General features: G+C 41.6%; 1 protein-coding gene across 5 annotated transcripts in view; it reads left to right on the top strand.

The window, feature by feature from the left end:
• HHAT (hedgehog acyltransferase) overlaps positions 1 to 20,479 on the top strand; it is a 331,516-nt gene that overhangs the window by 80,832 nt on the left and 230,205 nt on the right. For all 5 annotated transcript variants that reach the window (XM_078078155.1, XM_036095714.2, XM_036095719.2 and 2 more), the window contains 2 exons: positions 49 to 264; positions 8,284 to 8,455. In XM_078078155.1, coding sequence (XP_077934281.1) covers positions 49 to 264; positions 8,284 to 8,455 — 388 coding nt within the window. The remainder of the gene's footprint in view (positions 1 to 48; positions 265 to 8,283; positions 8,456 to 20,479) is intronic.

Genomic DNA, 20,479 nt, shown 5'->3' with positions numbered 1-20,479 from the left:
GTGTTCTCCTTGACGCTCAAGGGCTGTTCTCTTTTTGGGACTTTGCAGAGAGGCTGGTACCAGACAGAAAACGAGTACTACTTGCTGCAGTTCACGCTGACCGTGCGTTGCCTGTACTACACCAGCTTCAGCCTGGAGTTCTGCTGGCAGGAGATGCCCACCGGGAGCAGCTTCTACTCCTTTCCCTGGCTGGTGGCCTATGTCTTCTATTACCCCGTCTTCCACAATGGGCCCATCCTCAGCTTCCCGGAGTTCATTGCAAAGGTAGAGCCCACTGGGGACTGGACTGGTATTCTGTAGATTAAACCTCTGTCCTTACTGGCCGTGGCCATCCACGAGACTCCTGAGGCTTCGCATTCAGGGGTTCCCACAGATTGAAAACACGTGATTGTTGTAACTTCTTAAGAAATGAAATACTTAGGGGGAATAAGTATTTGAAATGAAGGTCGACCTGTCTCTTGTGCCTGTTGGCTCAAGGAACCGCCCCCGCCCCCGCCTCTTTGGGGGGCTCTGGCAACCAGGATGAGTAACTGGGCGCAGCAAAGAACTTAGGGATGGGTATCCACTGCCGAGAAGTCCCAGGGAAAGAAAAAATTGGATTGTGATGGTATTACTTGGAAAAGTAGAAAGGGAAACTGTCTAAGCTGTTGGTTGGCAAATACCATGTTGTCTTTTATTGTCACAGACTGCTTAAGAAATAACTCTGTCATCACCTGAGAATTGTTCAGGGTGACCTAGATGAGACAACAGAGCAGAGTTGGAGAGAGTTGGATGGTAGTGGTGTGTTTCGGGGTCCAAGTGCCTGTTTCTGCCCTGGACCCGGCTTCCCTTCAGCCTTGTCTGAAGCTCCTGTCAAGCTGCCTTCGTCATTCCCACCTCCCTTCCCCTCCTACTTAGGATTTTTGCTCTCGTCCCACAGCCAGCCTCGTGGAACATGTCATCGATAATACCTAAAACCTGTGTTTCTCGAGGGACAGTTCTACCGCCTACCACCAAAATACAAGTCTCGGTGGAGGTGGGGACTAACAACACCTGTGCGCACACAGCACACAGCACACGCCCGTGCACAGCACACACATGCACGCACACGTGTACACACATACACACACACGCTCCTGGAATGAGTTCAAAGTGCAGCGCCAGGAGCAGCGCTGCATATTTTCAAAGGGCAGTATGGAAGGTGCCCCCTGGAAAAGTAGCAGGGTTCTTAGAAATCCCATATTCTGTCTTAAAAATCCCACACAGTTATTCATTGTTCTCAAAAGTGTATTTCATTATACACGTTTATATTGTATATTTATCTCTACATTATGTTAATGTGTATACACATACACTTGTATATTTCATTATACACGTAACAAGAATGTGCAGTTTTAAAATTGCCAATTAAATTATTTAACTTTTTTTTCCTCCATAAATCTTCAAGTGAAATTGATATTCTGGGCAGATATGTGTTTAGCATATGGTTTCTCATGCCTCAGTTTAGGTTACATGGGATCATTCTTCTGTCCTGAGCAATTTGAAGTTCATGTTTGAAAATTATGTGTAAGATTATTGTGTAGAAGACAGGTGGTTAGTGATGGCAGCTGATTTCTAACTCAGCGGTTCTCAAAGTGTGGTCTTTGGACCAGCAACAGAAGGATCAACTGGGAACTTGTTAGAAACACAAATTCTTGGGCCCCACCTCAGATCTGATTCAGACACTTTGGGGTGGGGCCCAGCAATGTGATTTAATAGGCCTTCCAGGTGATTCTGCTGCCTGCTAGAGGTTGAGAACTACTGTCCTGAGTTCTTTGGCCGATTTGGGGGCTAGAGGCTGGGGATGACCAGGCTTCTTCCTGTAGGGACTCAGGTATGGAGACTCTGGTTGCATCTCTGTCTTACCCCTCTCTTTTTCACTCCTTTCAAAATGGGAGCACTTGCTAAAAGCAGAAAACTCAGAAGGCAAATTGGAACCTTTCTCTGTGGTCTGGGAAGATTCATAGGAAAGTCAGTCTAGAAAAAGCAAAATGTTTAGTAAGCTGCTGTGCAGATAAAGGCAGCCATGAGGTTTCTGCAGTTACAGAAAGTCTTATGGGGCACTGACCCCCTTTGAGAAAAATGGGTCTTAAAGGGGAGCAGTTAGCTAGGGAGCTAAGCCAGGAGTGAAAGAATTCCTTCAGGGAGGCCACGAAGGAAGAGGTTGCTAGGAGGGGGAAGAAAGCCAACTGGAAGAACTTATAAGCAATGTTTGCTCTGAACGAGTGTGTGAGTGAATGAATAAATATAACATGAAATGGTAATACTGAAATTCATGGTTCTTAGGTTGTCTGGTCAATGAGAGCCAGAGAATGAGGCTCTGCCACCAGGGGGCAGCAGAGCCCCACTGTGGAAACCAACCAGAAGGGCAGACTCCGGTTGATAAAATGATGGCATTAGGGTTACCTTGGGGAGAATGTATCTTTCACCCAATTTTTTTTTAGTATGTAAATTGCATACACAAGATGAGGGAAACATAGAAGAGGTGTGAAGTAAGGCATGTGAAATTTGCACACTGATCATGAGCAGGTAAAAATTTGCCTGTTAAAAGGCCACAGTGCCTTAACTTGAAGGCCATCTCAGATGGCATTCGGAGTTTCAGGAACATGTGCCCCGTTTATCTTTCTCCTGTGGTCTGTGGAACTCAGATACTGAGCTAGGGGTGATGCCAGAGGACGGGGTGGCTGGGGGGCAGGTTTAATCAGCAGAGACACTTACACATGAGGCTTATTTATTCACTTAGCTTGGAGCCTGGGCCACCACATCTTACTCTGAGCAGGTTGAATTGTGCAGTGGGGTCTGGTGTGGGAGAGGACTCTGGTGAGGCAGAGTGTGGTAGGACCAGGGGGCTTTTCCTTACTGAGGGCTATGCTCCTACCCCCCATGGATGAGCCAGTGCTCAAACACTTAGCTTGCATGGTGGCTAAGAGCAAAGACCCTGGAGCCCAACCCTATTGTCATTGTCACAGGGTTTGAATTCCTGCTTTGCTCTGGCTTGAGAACATTTGGTGAATTAGTTACCTTATTTGTGACTCCTGTTCCCTTATCAGTGAAATGGGAAGGATAATAGTACCTCCCTCTTAGGACTGTTGTAAGGATTAACTGATTTCGTATAGGTAACATGGCTTCACATGTAAATGCTGTGAAGTGTTAACATTACAGTTGTTGTTGTTTGCCGGAAGCAGGTGGCAATTCCGGGGGAAGTTGTTGGAGGAGGTCGTGGAGAGGCTGTGACTGCTGGTTGACCCACAAGCTGAGCCCAGGCAATCGGAGGCTCCTCACGCCTTCCCCTGTCCTTAGAATGTGCATTCCGCCTGCCATTCCTCACCACAAGCTATTTCAAGGGCACAGCCTTGAGAGAGTAAAGTGTCATTGAGACCCTCTGGACTGAATATGTGACCGGACCCGGTTAAGGCCTCTACATAAACTTTTAAGATTTGGTAGGCGGGGGTGGAGATCTTGAAGCCACTCGAGACCAGCCTTGTATGTAAGTTCCTCTGCTCATCACATCTGCCACCTACCAATCTGGAGTGCTCTGCCTCTTCGTTCTCTCCCTGCCCTTCACGTAGAGGGGCCCATTTCAGATTTTACCCCAGGAAGCTCCTGAGGTTGGGAACTAACATAGGTTTAGGCCAGAACCAAGACCCGGGGTGTCCCGTCACATAGGTGGGCACAGTAGCAGGGGATCCTGGGCGGTGGCCATTCTTGGCCTCAGAAGGGACCAGTGTGTTGATTCTGTCTCTTCAGGAGAGAGACACAGGTGGTTGCTGCAGGTGCCAGGGGGGGCAAGAGCTGGGCAGGCAGACAGTGTTCCAGATGTGCCAATCTGGGTTTGGGGCGGGCTCTGGCTCCAGAGACCACCTGGAATAATACAGACTGTAAACGTAACACCAACCGAGCACCTGCTCCGAGCCAGACTTGACATGTGCTAACTCCTTCATCCTCACAGCCACTGGAGAAGAGAGATACTCTTGTTACCACCACTTTACAGATGGTAACACAGAGGCAAAGAGAGGCTCATAGAATGCACATCAGGGTGGAAGGAATACAGATGTGGGGCTGGCTGCCCAATTGGAGTTAGAGATGCAGTGTGGCCTGGTGGACATCTGGGTCTGGAGGCTCAAGCTGGCTGGAGCAGGTCCCAGGCCTGCAGCAGCTGCACCAGCTGCGGGTGCCACTTGCTGTTGTGGCAGAGCTGGGGGGATTCCCACCGGCCGTGGTCTGGATGCCTGGGGAGGAGGGGGGGTGCTAGTACAGAAGGCTTTGTTGGGAGTAGGTAGGGTCTGTGACCATGGGTTGCAGAGATGCTCCTCCATCACAAAGGATAAGACTCCTGGCTACAGTGCCCTTGACCCAAGTGTAGAGGTGGGAGCAGAGTCGGCACAGTTGAACCCGGGCTCCAGGGAAGCCTTTTGTTTGGTGCTCTTAAACATCCATATGATTAGTGTGTGGAGGGAAAGAACCTTTCATCTTTGAGAACTGTCATCTTTAATCATCAGACTATCTTTGAAAGGCTTCGATATTCCTTTTTATGCAATTTGCATGAAATGAGGTTTTGAAATATAATGTGTTTTAAAATGCACTTTGCAGATGAGTTAATGTGTATTTTTTAGTGGAGCCTTAACTAAAAATTCCCATTGATGGCAGTTTCCAATGGTCTGAAGGTTGGCACTCCCCGAGGTTTGAGATATCTCAAATGAAATGCTTGCACGCAGAGAAGAGAACAACCCTGCTCATTAGGTGAGCTGTGTATGGCATATCTTTTATTCCTGCTGGATCGACAAGGGACAAATGCTGAATTTTTTAAATAAAAGGGAGTCAACTAGATTGAAGGTATAAATGGACTGTAATCATATGACTCTAAAGAAAGATGAATAACCATTTTTTTAAGTACAAGCAAATAGAATTAAAAAAAACTGGATTGTTTTCCTTCTCCTGTATTCACTTGTATGATTAAGGGAGACAATTCTGTTAACTCTGAATGAGTTGGCATCTGGCATCAAAGAGAGGGCATTGCAGAGAAAAGTCCAGCGCTTCTGGTCCAGTGGTGACACATAATTATACGTTATTAAACCGGGTACAGAAGTTTTGCCCTGGGGAGATTAGATAAGCCGTTATTGGGGAGCCAATCAGCCACAAAAGGCACTTCATGTTTCTCCTTAATTACAGATATTTGTGTCATTTTAGACTGCACATTGTTTGGGGAAGCGAAGGCAGGCCTCTGAACTGAACTTGAATGGCAATTGCCCGGAGCTAAAAGGTGATTGGGTAGACATGTTTTCCTGATTGCCTGGTGGGGCTCCCCTCCCACCCAGCTGCTTTTCTGCTCCCAGGGCTGGGGCTGCATCCCCAGGGATGCTCTGCGGCCTCAGGTACAGGTCTGGTCTTCAGGAGACCAGAGCTTGGGGTGGGCTTACGCTCAGGGGTCTACAGGCCACGTGCAGAGTTGCTTATTTAGCAACTGGAGATATTCTGTTGTATGAAGATTGTGTTCTGTCCACACTGCTTGTGAGACCATTATCACATTCAGCTGGGGACTTGCTTCCCTCCAAGAGTGTGGCACCAAGAAAGGCCCACCTGTGGTCTGGAATGGTTTGGGTGCCTCTTCATGTCTCAGCTTAGCCGACGGCCTTGGTGTGAACTCCTCCGGTCTCCACAGACCAATGGACACTATGTTCATAATTGTTCCCTCATATGCTGATGGCAGTGAGGTCAAAGTAAATTTGCTTTAGAGAGCTGGAAAAGAATGAACAAAGAGGACCTCAGTATACAGGTAAGAAAATCAACCACTGAGGTGGGAAGTTGAGGAGAAATAAAGATGGGTCCATTGTAGGAGAGCGAGCAGAATATTTACCCGTAGAGGATGCTGGGCTGCCCAGGAGAGATCCTGAAGCTAGATATTTTTTAGAAGTGTGAAGAAGTAGAAGACCTTGCCTCATCCACAGAGAGGACCCAGCTCTTCACAATATCGTGAAGTTCCATTACTTTCCCCTTATTATAAAAATAACCAATGGTCAAAAGCAATCTAAAAATCTTACCAAAAAGAATACAATCACTGTTGCCATTTTGGTGTGTATCTTTCCAGTCTTTCATTATTTATACACATTGAAAAAAGTAGTTTTCATGGCTGCATAATATTGACGTGCACTCATGCATTTGACCAACCTCCCACAGCTGGACATCTGGGTTATTTCCTTTTCTTCTCAGTTCAGTAACAGACATGAATGATTGGGCAGGTAGGCATCTCTGCATTGAGGCTTTACCCATCCATTGGCCTACAGACCCACTGCTGTAGATTCTGTACGGTCTCGAAGAGCATGCACACTTAAGGTATGCATTCAAATGAAAACCACCCTCAGTTTATGCCTGGAAAGGGATGTGCATTGGGTCAAGTAGTTCAGCTGCGATTGCAGTTGGCTGTGATCTGTGTGGGTCTGCAAAGCCCTGATATGCCCAGTCTTCCTTCCGGGAACACCCTTCCCAGGTGACCTGGTGGATCCCTTCCCGCAGTGACTGTTGCTTCTAACAAGGCAGGTTGGTATGGCTGGGCAAAATACCTTCCTAAGGCTGACTGTGGAAAGTGAATGGAGAAAGGAAATTCCTGTTAGTTTAATCAATTTACATGAAAAAATATTAAGCCAACGAGCTTTCCTTGGTGTAGCTACCCACGCAGATGGCAAAAGGGAGCAAAGCCCTTTGTGCAGGTTATCGTGATGCCACTGAGCCAGCCAGAATTTCTGAAGCTGGCATCTTGCGCTGAGAGGACAGTTTGAGAAAGTGGTAGAATGTATGGTCAAAATGGAATAAAAATAACTCCCCTGGCATGCAGATCTCCCTTCCTCTCTGAGGGTAGTGCCTATCGCTCCTGGCTGCAGCAGGACCCCCTGTGCCTTTGACGTTCAAGGCCGTGGAAGCCCAAGAGGCCCTAGGCATGGGCCCTTCCTCTTCGGGTAGTGTCTGGAGCCCAGACCGTCAAAAGCTAAATCAAGTCCATTTCTTCTGCCAGCCAATGTTTGCGGATCCAACGTCATCATTTATACATTAGCTTCACCTCTGCATTACAAGGTGGGCTTCAGTCTAATAAAATCTTGTCAGAGTGGGACCCAGAACACTCTCGTGCTCTCTCCTGTGTTTGTGTGTTTGTCTAGTGGTGTACAGATGAAATTGAATTCACACACATTTTATAATGTGCTTATGCATTTCAGCATCTATGTGTTTTAAACTATTTTGCATCCCTAAACAGCGGGCAATGAGGCAAGACCCAGAATCCAGCTACTGTGATCAAATTGGTTCTGTGCTGTCCATACATGTTGAGTGAACTCTCAGGAGTCTGTCTGTGTCCATGAATAATCCAAACGTCCTTCTCTCACCTTTGGTGTTTGGTTCTGACCTGTGTCCTAATTCTGCCCCATAGCTGGTAGCCTGGGATGCCATGAGGGAAGAATGTGAAGAAGGCGTAGTAGGAGACATGTAACCTACCAGATACTAACTACCAATTAGCCAGTGCTTTTTATATGCCGGGTGCTGTGCTTAGTACTTCATATATGTTATCATATTTAGTTGTGACCATTTTTTTTTTTTTTCCACTTTACGTATGAGGGAACCTCAGAAATATTAAGTAACCTGCTCAGGATCACACAGCTGTGTGGTTTGTGCTAGAACCTGATCCCGATTCTGACTGCAAAGTCCGTGTTCCTAACTGTCACACCGCAGTGTCTGCTGAGCAGGAGACTTGTCCCACATACTGTCTCTGTTTGTGTTTATTCTGCCTTGTTTCAAAAACAACTTCAGGTAAGATGACACACCCACATCGAATTTTTCCCTTATCCTCAGGCTCTCTCATTTTCCCTTTCTCTTACCAGTTCTCTGCCCCTTCCTGACTTGGCCCTACTTTTACCAGCCTTCCATGTGGGTGGGTGATGGATGAAGACAGGCAGGGTGACACCTGAGTCCAAAGAGACCCCAAAGTCCTGAGGGAGAATACATCAAGCACTGCCCTCCACCCCGGCTGTTTGCAGGGCTGTTGCTGGGGTGAAGGGATGCAGAACCCATCTTGGTTCTTGGCACGAGGCTAGCTCGTTGACCCCACCCGAGCTCGGGCGTGACTTTTTCACCCGAGAATAATGAATAACTAACCCAACCCTCTTTGGGTAGATAGAGTAATAATGTTTGTGAGAAGTTTACTAGCAATACTGTATAGGGGACTCTTTGGAAGATTTAAAAAACGAAGGCACAATCTAATGGCTTCTTTTGTTTCTACTTTAGATGCAGCGGCAAGAGGACTGCTCGCTGAAGTCCAACCTTTCCACTTTTGCCGTGGGGCTGGGTCGCCTCCTCTGCTATTGGTGGCTGGCCGAGCTGATGGTTCACCTCATGTACATGCACGCCATCTACAGCAGTGCCTCCCTCCTGAGGGCTGTCTCTTGTTGGACCTTAGGTAATTTGTGGCAATTACTGTCAATAGAACAAGCATCAGGAGGTAGCTTCAGACTGAGGCTGGACTGGGGCAGACAGGGTGTAGTTGCCTTGAGCAAACCCCCCCTTCGGTTTTTGATTTTTTTCCAACCTTGTTCCTGTGGTGGCCGAGATGATGCATGTGTGAGGTGGATGGTGGCTGTGAGGGCCAGACTTTGTGGTCTGGGAAGTGAGGATGTAGGAATCCCTTTTCATAATGGAATCCTACTGAGCTTAGCGGGGCCTGCATCTTTATGGTATGGCCAGCACTACACTTGACAGGAGAGGGCAAGAGACGTGGGCAGGGGGGCAGCCTTTGAAGCCCAAGACTGAGTTGTTCTGTGGTATTCTTTGTGGTTCTTGTATATGATAATAAGGAGAAGAATACGAGCTTTAGAGTGGGACAGACATGGGTTTGACTCTCAGCTCCACCAACCCCTGGCAGGTGGCCTTTGGCACCTTACTCAACCTCTCTGCATCTTCGTCCTGTGAGATGAGCAGACTTGCTTCTGCAGGGTTGTCTTGAGGATTAAATGGAAGCATGCAGGTGAAGGGCTTGGTTCATACTGTCTGGGAGAGAGAATAAATGGTGTGTGCCTGTGTAAGTCCCTCTGTTGCCCCACTCCCTTTCTGGTCTGTGCATTTCTTTATATCTGCGAGTAGGTGGGATGGAAGTCCTCTCCTAAGCAGGACGCAGTCTCCAGTATAGGACTTATCTGTGGAGAAACCACTGCTCTTTATTTCTCGGGCCAAAACAGCAGAGACCATGCCCCTTTCTGAACAAAAATCTCCTCGTTTCCTTGTTTGCTCTCCTTTTAAGAACTCCTGTGGTAGCTGAATTCAGCCTGTGGTCTGACCTCCAGCCTGTAACTCCAATGGGAAATGTGTGATCTTCCGGCCAGATTAAGCTGTTCCCTATGGAGGGCAAGAGTACAAGCCTGACTCCTTATCTGTTTGGTGATTTATAGATTTTTTAAAAAGTCTTGGTTGTCCTTGGTATCACACATGCTTAATCAGAATGTTTTCAAGGAAGATACCTTTTAGGATTGGAAAAATACTGAGTTGTTTTAATTACAGTCTCTTTTTTTCCCAAACAAGTCTTTTTTATAGTTGGGGGGTAAATAAGACAAGGTTTTAATGATATGTTTAGACAAACAGAATAGGAGGAAATGATGACATGCTAAATCAGATCCCAGTTGTACTGCATCCAAATTAAGAGACTATCAGTTTGAGTGATTTTAACTATGAATAACAGAAAGCACCACTTAAAATGGAGTTCAAACAATACGGAAAAGCTGTTATCTTCTAAGGTCAGCACCAGGGGGAGTAAATCCAGTGACTCAGAAAAGTCATCAATGATCCATTTGGGGATCTGTCATTCAGCTTAAGAATTAACCAGAATCCTAGAAGCCCTTTGTTTATATCGGCAACCCATCACCTTCTATCACCCTCTCCTGAGTTTTGGTTTTGTCATTCCCATTTTTTTAACTTAAAAAAAAAAATAGACTTTATTTTTAGAGCAGTTCTGGGTTTACAGAGGAATGGAGAGGAAAGTGCAGAGATTTCCCACATACTCCCTGACCCTCACACATGCATAGCCACCCCCACTAGCAACATCCCCACTAGGGCAGTGCGTTTGTCGTAACTGATGAACCTACGTCAACCCATCATTGTCACCTGAAGTCCATCATTTGCATTCGGATTTCCTCTTGGTGTTTGTTGTACAGTGGGTAGGTTTTGACAGATGTACAATGACATGTATCCACCACTATAATCTCGCAGAGTAGTTTCATAGCCCTGAAATTCCTCGGTGCTCTCTCTGTTTATCCCTCCCTCTTCTCTCACCCCTGGCAACCACTGATCTTCTTACCATCTCCATAGTTTTGCCTTTCCCAGAATGTCATGTAATTGGAATCTTGCAATATGTAACTTTTCCAAATTGACCTCTTTCACTTAATACTATTATGCAGTTAAGGTTTCTCCAAGTCTTTTCATGGCTTAATAGCTCATTTATTTTTAGTGCTGAATAATACATTGTCTAGAATGTACCACAGTTTGCCCACTGAAAGACATCTTAGTTGCTTCTAGGTTTTACAATTATGAATAAAGATGCTACAAACATCTGTGTGCAGGTTTTTGTGTGGATATGAGTTTTAAATTCCTTTGAATAGATATCAAAGAGTGCAAGTGCTGGATTGGATGGTAAGAGTATGTTTGTTTTTGTAAGAAACTGCCCCACAGTTTTCCAAACTGGCTGTATCATTTTGCTTTCCCACCGGTAATGAATGAGTTCCTATTGCTCCACATTCTTGTCAGCATTTGGTGTTGTCACTGTGTTGGATTTTGGCTACTCTAATAGGTATGGAGTAGTATCTCGTTGTTGTAATTTTTTTTTTTTTTTTTTTAAAGATTTTATTTATTTATTTGAGAGAGAGAGAATGAGAGACAGAGAGCGTGAGAGGGAGGAGGGTCAGAGGGAGAAGCAGACTCCCTGCCAAGCAGGGAGCCCGATGCGGGACTCGATCCCGGGACTCCAGGATCATGACCTGAGCCGAAGGCAGTCGCTTAACCAACTGAGCCACCCAGGCGCCCTCGTTGTTGTAATTTGCAATTCTCCAGTAACATTCAATGTGGAGCATCTTTTCATATGCTTATTTGCCATCGATATATCTTTTCATGGTGTCTGTTCAGGTCTTTTGCCCATTTTTAAGTTGGATTTTTCATTTTTTTATTCTTGAGTTTTAATGGTTCTTTGTGTATTTTAGATAACAGGACTTTATCAGATGTATCTTTTGCAAATATTTTCTCCTAGTCTGTGGCTTATCTTCTCATTCTATTGACAGTGTCTTTCACAGAACAAAAGTTAAAAAATTGATAAGCAAGTCCAGCTTATCACTTCCTTCCATCATGGATTACGCCCTTGGTGTTGTATCTAAAAAGTCATTGCCACATCCAGGGTCATCTAGATTTTCTCCTATGTTGTCTTCCAGGAGTTTTATAGTGTTGCACTTTACAGTTAGATCTATACTCCATTTTCAGTTACCTTTTGTGAAGGATGAAAAGTCTGTGTCTAGATTCATTCTTTTTTTTTTTTTTGGCATGTGGATGTCCAGTTGTTCCAGCACCATTTATTGAGGCTATCTTTGCTCACATTGTATTGCCTTTGCTCCTTTGTCAAAGATTGATCAACTCTATTGATGGAGGTCTATTTCTGGGCACTCTCCTCTGTTCTATTGATCTTTTTGTTTATTCTTTCACAGTGTCACCCTGTCTTGATTACTGTAGCTTTATAGTAATTCTTTAAGTCAGAGAGTGTCAGTCCTCTGACTTTACTTTTCTCCTTCAAAATTGTGTTCATTATTCTGGGTCTTTTACCTCTCCATATAAACTTTAGAATCAGTTTATTGATATCCACAAAATAACTTGCTAGGATTTTGATTTGGGTTGCATTGAATCTATAGATCAATTAGGGAAGAACTGATAACTTGACTATTGAATCTCTGAGCATGGGATACCTCTCCATTTAATTAGTTCTTCTTTGTTTCAACAGAGTTTTATAGTTTTTTTTAATATATAGCTTGTACATATTTTTTAGATTATACCTAAATACTCATTTTTTTGGTGCTAATGCATATAGTATTGTTTTTGATTTCAAAAGTTTTTTTTTTTAAGACTTTTTATTTATTCATTTGAGAGAGAGGGAGCATGAGCAAGGGGGGAGGGCCAGAGGGAGAGGGAGAAGCAGACTCCTCACTGAGCAGAGAGCCCGACGTGGGGCTTGATCCCAGGACCGTGGGATCATGACCTGAGCTGAAGGCAGACACTTAACCGACGGAGCCACCGAGGCGCCCCTGTTTTTAATTTCAAATTCCACGTGTTCACTGCTGGTATATATGAAAGTGATTGACTTTGGTATTTTAACCTTGTATCCTGCAACCTTGCTGCTATTGCTTATTAGTTCCAGGAGGTTTTGTTGTTGTCATTGTTGACTTTGGAATTTTCTGGACAAAAAATCATGTCATCTGCAAATAAAAATTTCCTCCTTCCTGAAGTGTATACCTTTTGTTTCATTTTCTTCTCTTATTGTATTAGCTAGGACTTCCAGTATGATATTGAAAAGGAGTGATCAGAGAGGACATGCTTGCCTTTTTCCTTTTTTTTTCACTTATTTATTTATTTTTATTATGTTAGTCACCATACAGTACATCATTAGTTTTTGATGTAGTGTTCCATGATTCATTATTTGCACATAATACCCAGTGCTCCATGCAATACGCGCCCTCCTTAATACCCATCACCAGGCTAACCCATTCCCCCCAGCCCCCAATCCCCTCTAAAACCCTCAGTTTGTTTCCTGGAGTCCTTAGTCTCTCATGATTTGTCTCCCCCTCCAATTTCCCCCCCTTCATCTTTCCCTTCCTTTTCCTAATGTCCTCCATGCTATTCCTTATGTTCCACAAATAAGTGAAACCATATGATAATTGACTTTCTCTGCTTGACTTATTTCACTTAGCATAATCTCCTCCAGTCCCATCCATGTTGATGTAAAAGTTGGGTATTCATCCTTTCTGGTGGCTGAGTAGTATTCCATTGTATATATGGACCACATCTTCTTTATCCATTCATCTGTTGAAGGGCATCTCGGCTCTTCCCACAGCTTGGCTATTGCGGACATTGCTGCTATGAACATTGGGGTGCATATGGCCCTTCTTTTCACTGCATCTGTATCTTTGGGGTAAATACCCAGTAGTATAATTGCTGGGTCATCGGGTAGCTCTATTTTAAATTTTTTGAGGAACCTCCACACTGTTTTCCAAAGTGACTATAACAACTTGCATTCCCACCAACAGTGTAAGAGGGTTCCCCTTTCTCCACAACCTCTCCAACATTTGTTGTTTCTTGTCTTGTCAATTTTTGCCATTCTAACTGGTGTAAGGTGGCATCTCAACGTGGTTTTGATTTGAATTTCCCTGATGGCTAATGATGATGAACATCTTTCCATGCGTCTGTTAGCCATTTGTATGTCTTCTTTTGAGAAGTGTCTGTTCATGTCTTCTGCCCATTTTTTGACTTGATTATTTGTTTTTTGGGTGTTGAGTTTGAGAAGTTCTTTATAGATCTTGGATGTCAGCCCTTTGTCTGTAGTGTCATTTGCAAAAATCTTCTCCAATTCTGTGGGTTGCTTCTTTGTTTTGTTGACTATTTCCTTTGCTGTGCAGAAGCTTTTTACCTTTTTTTTTTAAGATTTTATTTATTTTTTGACAGAGAGAGACAGTGAGAGAGGGAACACAAGCAGGGGGAGTGGGAGAGGGAGAAGCAGGCTTCCAGCTGAGCAGAGAGCCTGATGTGGGGCTCAATCTGAGGTCCCCTCATGACCTGAGCCGAAGGCAGACGCTTAACGACTGAGCCACCCAGGTGCCCCAGAAGCTTTTTATCTTGATGAAGTCCCAAAAGTTCATTTTCGCTTGCCTTTTTCCTGATCTTAATGGGAAAGGTTCTAGTTTCTCACCATTAAATATAATGATAGCTGTAGGTTTTTTACAGATGCTTTTTATCAAGTTGAGGAAATTCCCCTCTATTCCTAGTTTGCTGAGAGTATTTATCATGAATGGGTGCTGGATTTTGTCAAATGTGTTTTTTGTTTGTTTGTTGTTGTTGTTGGTGGTGGTTTTTTTGCATAAGTTGATATGATTATGTGTTTTTTCTTTTTTGGTCTGTTGATGTGATGAATTACATTGATTGATTTTCAGATGTTGAACCAGCCTTCCATAGTTGGGATAAATCTTACTTGTCATGGTGTATAATTGTTCTTATACATTATTGGATTTGATTTGTTAATTCTTTTTATTATAATATTATTGACTATATTCCCTATGCTATACTTTACCTGTGACATATGTAGTAACTGATATTTTGTACCTCTTAATCCCCTGATTTGCTAATACATCATCGAGGATTTATGCATCTACATACATTACAGATATTGGTCTATAGTTTTCTTGTAATGTCTTTGTCTGATTTGGGTGTTAGGATAATGCTGGCCTCATAGAATGAGTTAGGAAGTAGTCCCTCTATTTCTCTCTTCTGGAAGAGATTATAGAGTATTGGTATAATTTCTTCCTTAAATGTTTTCTGTTTTGGAAGGTTATTAATTATTGGGTCAATTTCTTTATAGATATAAGCCTATTCATATTATCTATTCCTGTGTGAATTGGCAGATTGTATCTTTCAAGGAATTGGTTTTTATCTAAGTTACTGAATTTGTGGGCATAGAGTTGTTCATAATATTGCTTTATTATCCTTTTGATCTTCATGGGTTCTGTAGTGATGTCCTCATTTTCATTCTCATATTAGTAATATGAGAATCTCCTTTTTTTCTTAACCTAGCTAAAGACTTACTGATATTATGGGTCTTTTCAAAGAACTAGCTTTTGGTTTTGTTGACATTTTTGTATTAATGTTTAATTTCACTGATGTCTGCTTTAATTTTTATTATTTCTTCTGCTTACTTTGTATTTAATTTACTCTTCTTTTTCTAGTTTCCTAAGATGGACACTTAGATTATTGATTTTAGATCTTTCTTCTCTTCTAATATATACATTTAATGTTATAAATTTACCTCTAAGCACTGTATTTGCTGCATCCCATGAATTTTAATAAGTTATATTTTCCTTTTTGTTTAGTTCAAAGTATGTTTTAATTTTCTTGAGATTTCTTCTTTGAACCATGTGTTATTTAGAAGTGCATTTAATCTTCAAGGATTTTGAGATTTTTCCCAGCTATCTAATATTGATTTCTAGTTTAGTTCCACTGTAGTCTGAGAGCAGACATTGCATGATTTCTGTTATTTTAAATTTGTTGTTATGGCCCAGAATATGATCTATCTTGGTGAATGTTCCATGTGAACTTGGTAAGAATGTGTATTTTGTTGTCGTTGGATGAAGTAGTCTATAGATGTTTATTCTGTCCAGTTGACTGATGGTGCTGTTAAGTTCAGCTATGTCCTTACTGATTTCCTGCCTGCTGGATCTGTCCATTTCTGATAGAGGGGTGTCAAAATCTCCAACTGTAAGGCTGGTATATATCTTGTTAGGTATATACACATTAAGGATTATTATATCTCCTTAAAGAAGTGACTCTTTTGTCATTATCATTATATAATGCTCCTCCTTATCCCTGATAATTTTCTTTGCTTGGAGGTCTGATGTGTTTGAAAATTAACATAGCTACTCCAGCTTTCTTTTGATTAATGTTAGCATGGTATATCTTTCTCCATCTCTTTACTTTTAATCTAAATGTGTCTTTATATTTAGAGTGTGTTTCTTTTAGACAATAAATATATAGGTGGGTCCTGTTTTTTGATTCACTCTGATAATCTTTGTATTTTATTTTTTTAAAGATTTTATTTATTCACTTGAGACACAGAGATAGAGATAGAGATAGAGAGAGAGCATGAGCAGGGAGAGAGGCAGAGGGAGAGGGAGAAGCAGGCTCCCCACTGAGCCAGGAGCCCGACGCAGGGCTCGATCCCAGGACCTGGGATCATGACCTGAGCCGAAGGCAGACGCTTAACCATCTGAGCCACCCAGGCACCCCAATCTTTGTATTTTAATTGGTGAATTTAGACCATCAACGTTTAAAGTGATTACTGATATAATTGTATTGATATCTTCCGTGTTTTTAATGTTTTCTATTCATTGCTCTTGTTTTCTTGTTCGTATTTTTGTATTTCATTCTTTGACTGCCTTTTGTGGTTTTAATTGAGAATTTTTATCATTCCATTTTCTCTTTTTTCTTAGCATATCAAAAATACTTCTTTTTAAACATTTTTAGTAGTTGCCCTAGAGTCTGCAGTATACATTTACAACTAATCCAAGACCACTTTCTGATAATAGCATATTCACTTCATGGTAGTGCAAGTACCTCATGACAAAATATTCCGAATTCTTCCTTCTCATCACTTGTATAATTGCTGTCATTCATTTCACCTATAGAAGCTGTAGTCATAAATACATTGTTGCTTTTATTGTTTTGAACAGACTTTTATCTCTTAGATCAATGAATAAGTTTTTATTTTACCTTTACTTATTCTATTTCTGATGCTTTTCCTTTTTTTTAAGTGTAGAACTGAGTTTCTGACCTATATTATTTTTCTTGTCTCTGAAGAACTTTTTAAACACTTATTGCAAGGCAAATCTAGCAGAAGCAAATTCCATCATTTTTGTTATCTGAGGAAGTCTTTATTTTTCTTTCACTTTTGAAGGGTCATTTTGCAGGATGCAGAATTCTAGGTTGGTATTTTTTTCCCCCTCTCAACACTTTATTATTTATTTTATTTTTTTAAGATTTTATTTATGTGCTTGCTTCGGCAGCACATATATTAAAGATTTTATTTATTTGACAGAGAGGCACAGTGAGGGAGGGAACAAAAGCAGGGGGAGTGGGAGAGGGAGAAGCAGGCTTCCTGCCGAGCAGGGAGCCCCATGCGGGGCTTGATCCCAGGACCCTGGGATCATGACCTGAACCGAAGGCAGACGCCTAATGACTGAGCCACCAGGCGCCACAACACTTTAAATATTATACTCTCTTTGTACTTGCATGGTTTCCAAGGAGAAGTTAGGTGTCACTCTAATCTTTGTTCCTCTGTAGGTTAGGTTTCTCAACCCTCTCTGGCTCTTTCAATATTTTTTTCTTTAGTTTTGATTTTTGGCAGTTTGAATATGTTATGCCTACGTGTAGTTTTGGGGGCATTTATCCTGTTTGGTTATTATCCTGGATCTTTGGTTTGGTGTTTGACTTTAATTTGGGAGGAAATTCTTAGTCACTATTGCTTCAAATATTGCTTCTGTTCCTTTCTTTCTTTTTCTGGTATTCCCATTACATGTATGTTATGCCTTTTGTAGTTGTCTCGTAGTTGTTGGGTGCTCTGTTCCATGTTTTCTTTTTTTCAGTCTTTTTCTTGTTGCTTTTCTGGTTTAGAAGTTTCTATTGACATATCCTCAAGCTCCGAGATTCTTTCCTCAGCTGCATTCAGTCTGCTAATATGCCCATCAAAGGCATTCTTCATTTATGTTAGTGTTTTTGATCTCTGGCTTTTCTTTTTGATTCTTTCTTATCATCTCCATCTCTCTGCTTATATTACCCATCTGTTCTTGCATACTGTCTACTTTTCCCCCTAGAATTCTTAGCATATTAGTCATAGTTGTTTTAAATTCCCAATCTGATAATTCCAACATCCTTGCCATATCTGGGTCTGGTTCTGATGCTTTCTCTGTCTCTTTAAGCTGTGGGGGTATTGATTGATTGATTGATTGCCTTTTAGTATGCCTTGTAATTTTTTTTGAAAGGTGGACATGATGTACTGAGTAAAAAGAACTTCAGTAAATAGGTCTTTGGTAATTAATATAGTAGTAAGGCATTGGGGGAGGGGAAGTGTTCCATGGTCCTATGATTAGGTCTCAGTCTTTTATGAGCCTTGTCCCTATTCTAGGAACTTCACAAACAATTCTTCTTTTTTCTTCCTCCACCCTCTTTAGTGAGTGTAGGATGGCTAGAGGGGACTGGAGTTGGATGTTTCTCTTCCCTTCATGTAGAAGGCCAGAGCAGACTAGAATTGGGTATTTTCCTTCTCCTGGGTTGGTTAGGCTCTGATAAAACCCCAATAGCTTAGGGTCCAGTAAAATAGTTTGTCTGGCGTGAAGGCCTTGTTAAGAAGAACAGAATGCTCTGGTGTATTTCCAAATGATTACTTTTCCCCTCTCCCTGCCAGAAGCATGAGGGGATTTTTCTCCAGTCTCCATCCTGCGAATATGATAGAGCTCCTGGAAGTAAAGCTCACAAAAGTGCGGGGGCCCCTTATGACTATTCCCTTGCTGTTTTTAACTCTCAGACTTTCCCACACTGAGCCTCCAGTACTATCCTTTACAGTCCAGATTTTCATTCCCTGGTACTTGTTCCCACAAAGATTTCTGCTCCACTAAGTTGGTGGTTCTCTGAATACACCCATCTGTCTCCAAGTTTTGGGGCAGCAGTTTGCCATGTGATCTCACTTCTCTGTTGGATTTAAGAAGAGTTGTTAATTTTCAGTTTGTTTAGCTTTTTGGGTGCACTTTAGGATGCAGTGATGACTGGTAACCTCTTTACATGCTGAACTGGAAACCAGAAATCCATTCCCTTCTTTTTCATTATAGTTTTACCATAATCAAATTCCTAAAATTGTATATTTTAAGAGATCTTCATATAAAGATTCATACTGGGTGTGTTATTCTACGACTTGATTTCCTTGCTTATATGTATGTTTTTGAGACTACATGGATACGTGTTACCATAATTGGCTTTTTCACTGTTGTATAGCATGCCAGCGTATGCATTTACTGCAAGTTCTTTGTCTACTTAAGAAGAGTTTTTGAGTTTTTCCCAGGGTTTTGCTATGATGCATGATGTTGTTTATGCAGATCTCTTGGAGAACATGTGCGAAGAAAGTAGATTTCAAGTTCTTTGGCTCATGGCCCATAGTAGAAATGCATGTGTGTGTGTGTGTGTGTGTGTGTGAATTTTCACAAGGTAATACTTAACCTTATACCACTTAAAATGTACTGTGATAATTTTTGTGTTCTATACTATTTTATTTAATAAGGATGGTTAGAAACTACTAAATTGAGTGAGTCACTATCCTAAGTTTATAAAACACTGCTCTAGTATATATATATCTATAAATAGAATTGCTGGATTGTGGTCAGTATATGTTTTGATTCACAAGATTTTACCAAATTTTTTAAATCGATTGAACCAATTTATACTCCTTTCAGCAGTGCATGGGAATTCCCGTAACTCAAAATTCTTATCAACACTTAGTTTTCATTCATTCATTTTTACTGAAGTGTAGTTGACATGCAACATTACACTAGCTTCAGGTATATAACATAGTGATTCAACATTTATGTACATTAGGAAGTGATCACCATGATAAATCTAGCTACCATCTGTCACCATACAAAGTTGTTACATATTTTTTAAATATATTCCCTATACTGTACATTCTATCCCCATGTCATATTTATTTTATAACTGGAAGTTTGTACCTTTTAATCCCGTGTTTTGCATATCGACCCTCCCAACCCCTTCCCCACCTTCCTATTTTCATTTGTTTGTTTTTAGATTCCACATGTAAGTTAAGTCATATGGTATTTGTTTTTCTCTGTCTCACATATTTCGCTTGCATGGTACCCTCTAGGTCCATCCGTGTCGCAAATGGCAAGATGTTTCTTTTTTATGGCTGAGTAACATTCCAGTGTGTGTGTGTGTGTGTACAACATCTTTATCCATTCATCTGTTGATGGACATTTAGGTTGCTTCCATATTTGGGGTATTGTAAATAATGCTGCAGTAAGCCTAGGAGTGCATATATCTTTTTGAATTAGTGTTTTCATTTTCTTCGGATAAATACTCAGTAGTGGAATTGTTAGATTGTATGGTACTGATATTTAATTTTGAAAATGTGTGAATTCTATCTCATAGTTTTAATTTGCATTTCCTTGATTACTAATGAATTTGAGTGTCTTCATTGTTAATAGGACTTTAGTATATCATTTTCAGTGAAATATCTATGGATAACTTTTGCCTATTTTCTAGTGGGATTTTTGTCTTTTTCTCATGAATTCAGAGGACTTATTTATTACCATATTTTCCCAGTTATATGTGTTTTTGGAAATAATATCTTGTTTGTGGTTTGACTTTTAAATTTTTTAATCTTTTGATGAACAGGATTTATTTTAATGTAGTTGAATTTATAAACTTTATAATTGTCACATTTTGGGTATTTAAAATTTTTTTCTTTCCGACCCTAAGGCCATAAAGACATTTGCCTGTAAAATCTTCCATTTTATAGAAACAGTACCTGTGCATTGCAGAAACATCCCCAAGAACCTTCCTCCTCTGATGTCTTATGGCTCTAATGGGGGTCATATGCCCACATTGTAGTCAGCCTCATGCAAAGGGAATGAGTATC

The sequence above is a fragment of the Halichoerus grypus genome, chromosome 7 (assembly GCF_964656455.1).
Source record: "Halichoerus grypus chromosome 7, mHalGry1.hap1.1, whole genome shotgun sequence".
Classification (NCBI taxonomy): domain Eukaryota; kingdom Metazoa; phylum Chordata; class Mammalia; order Carnivora; family Phocidae; genus Halichoerus; species Halichoerus grypus.
This window is presented reverse-complemented; position numbering and strand designations above follow the sequence as displayed.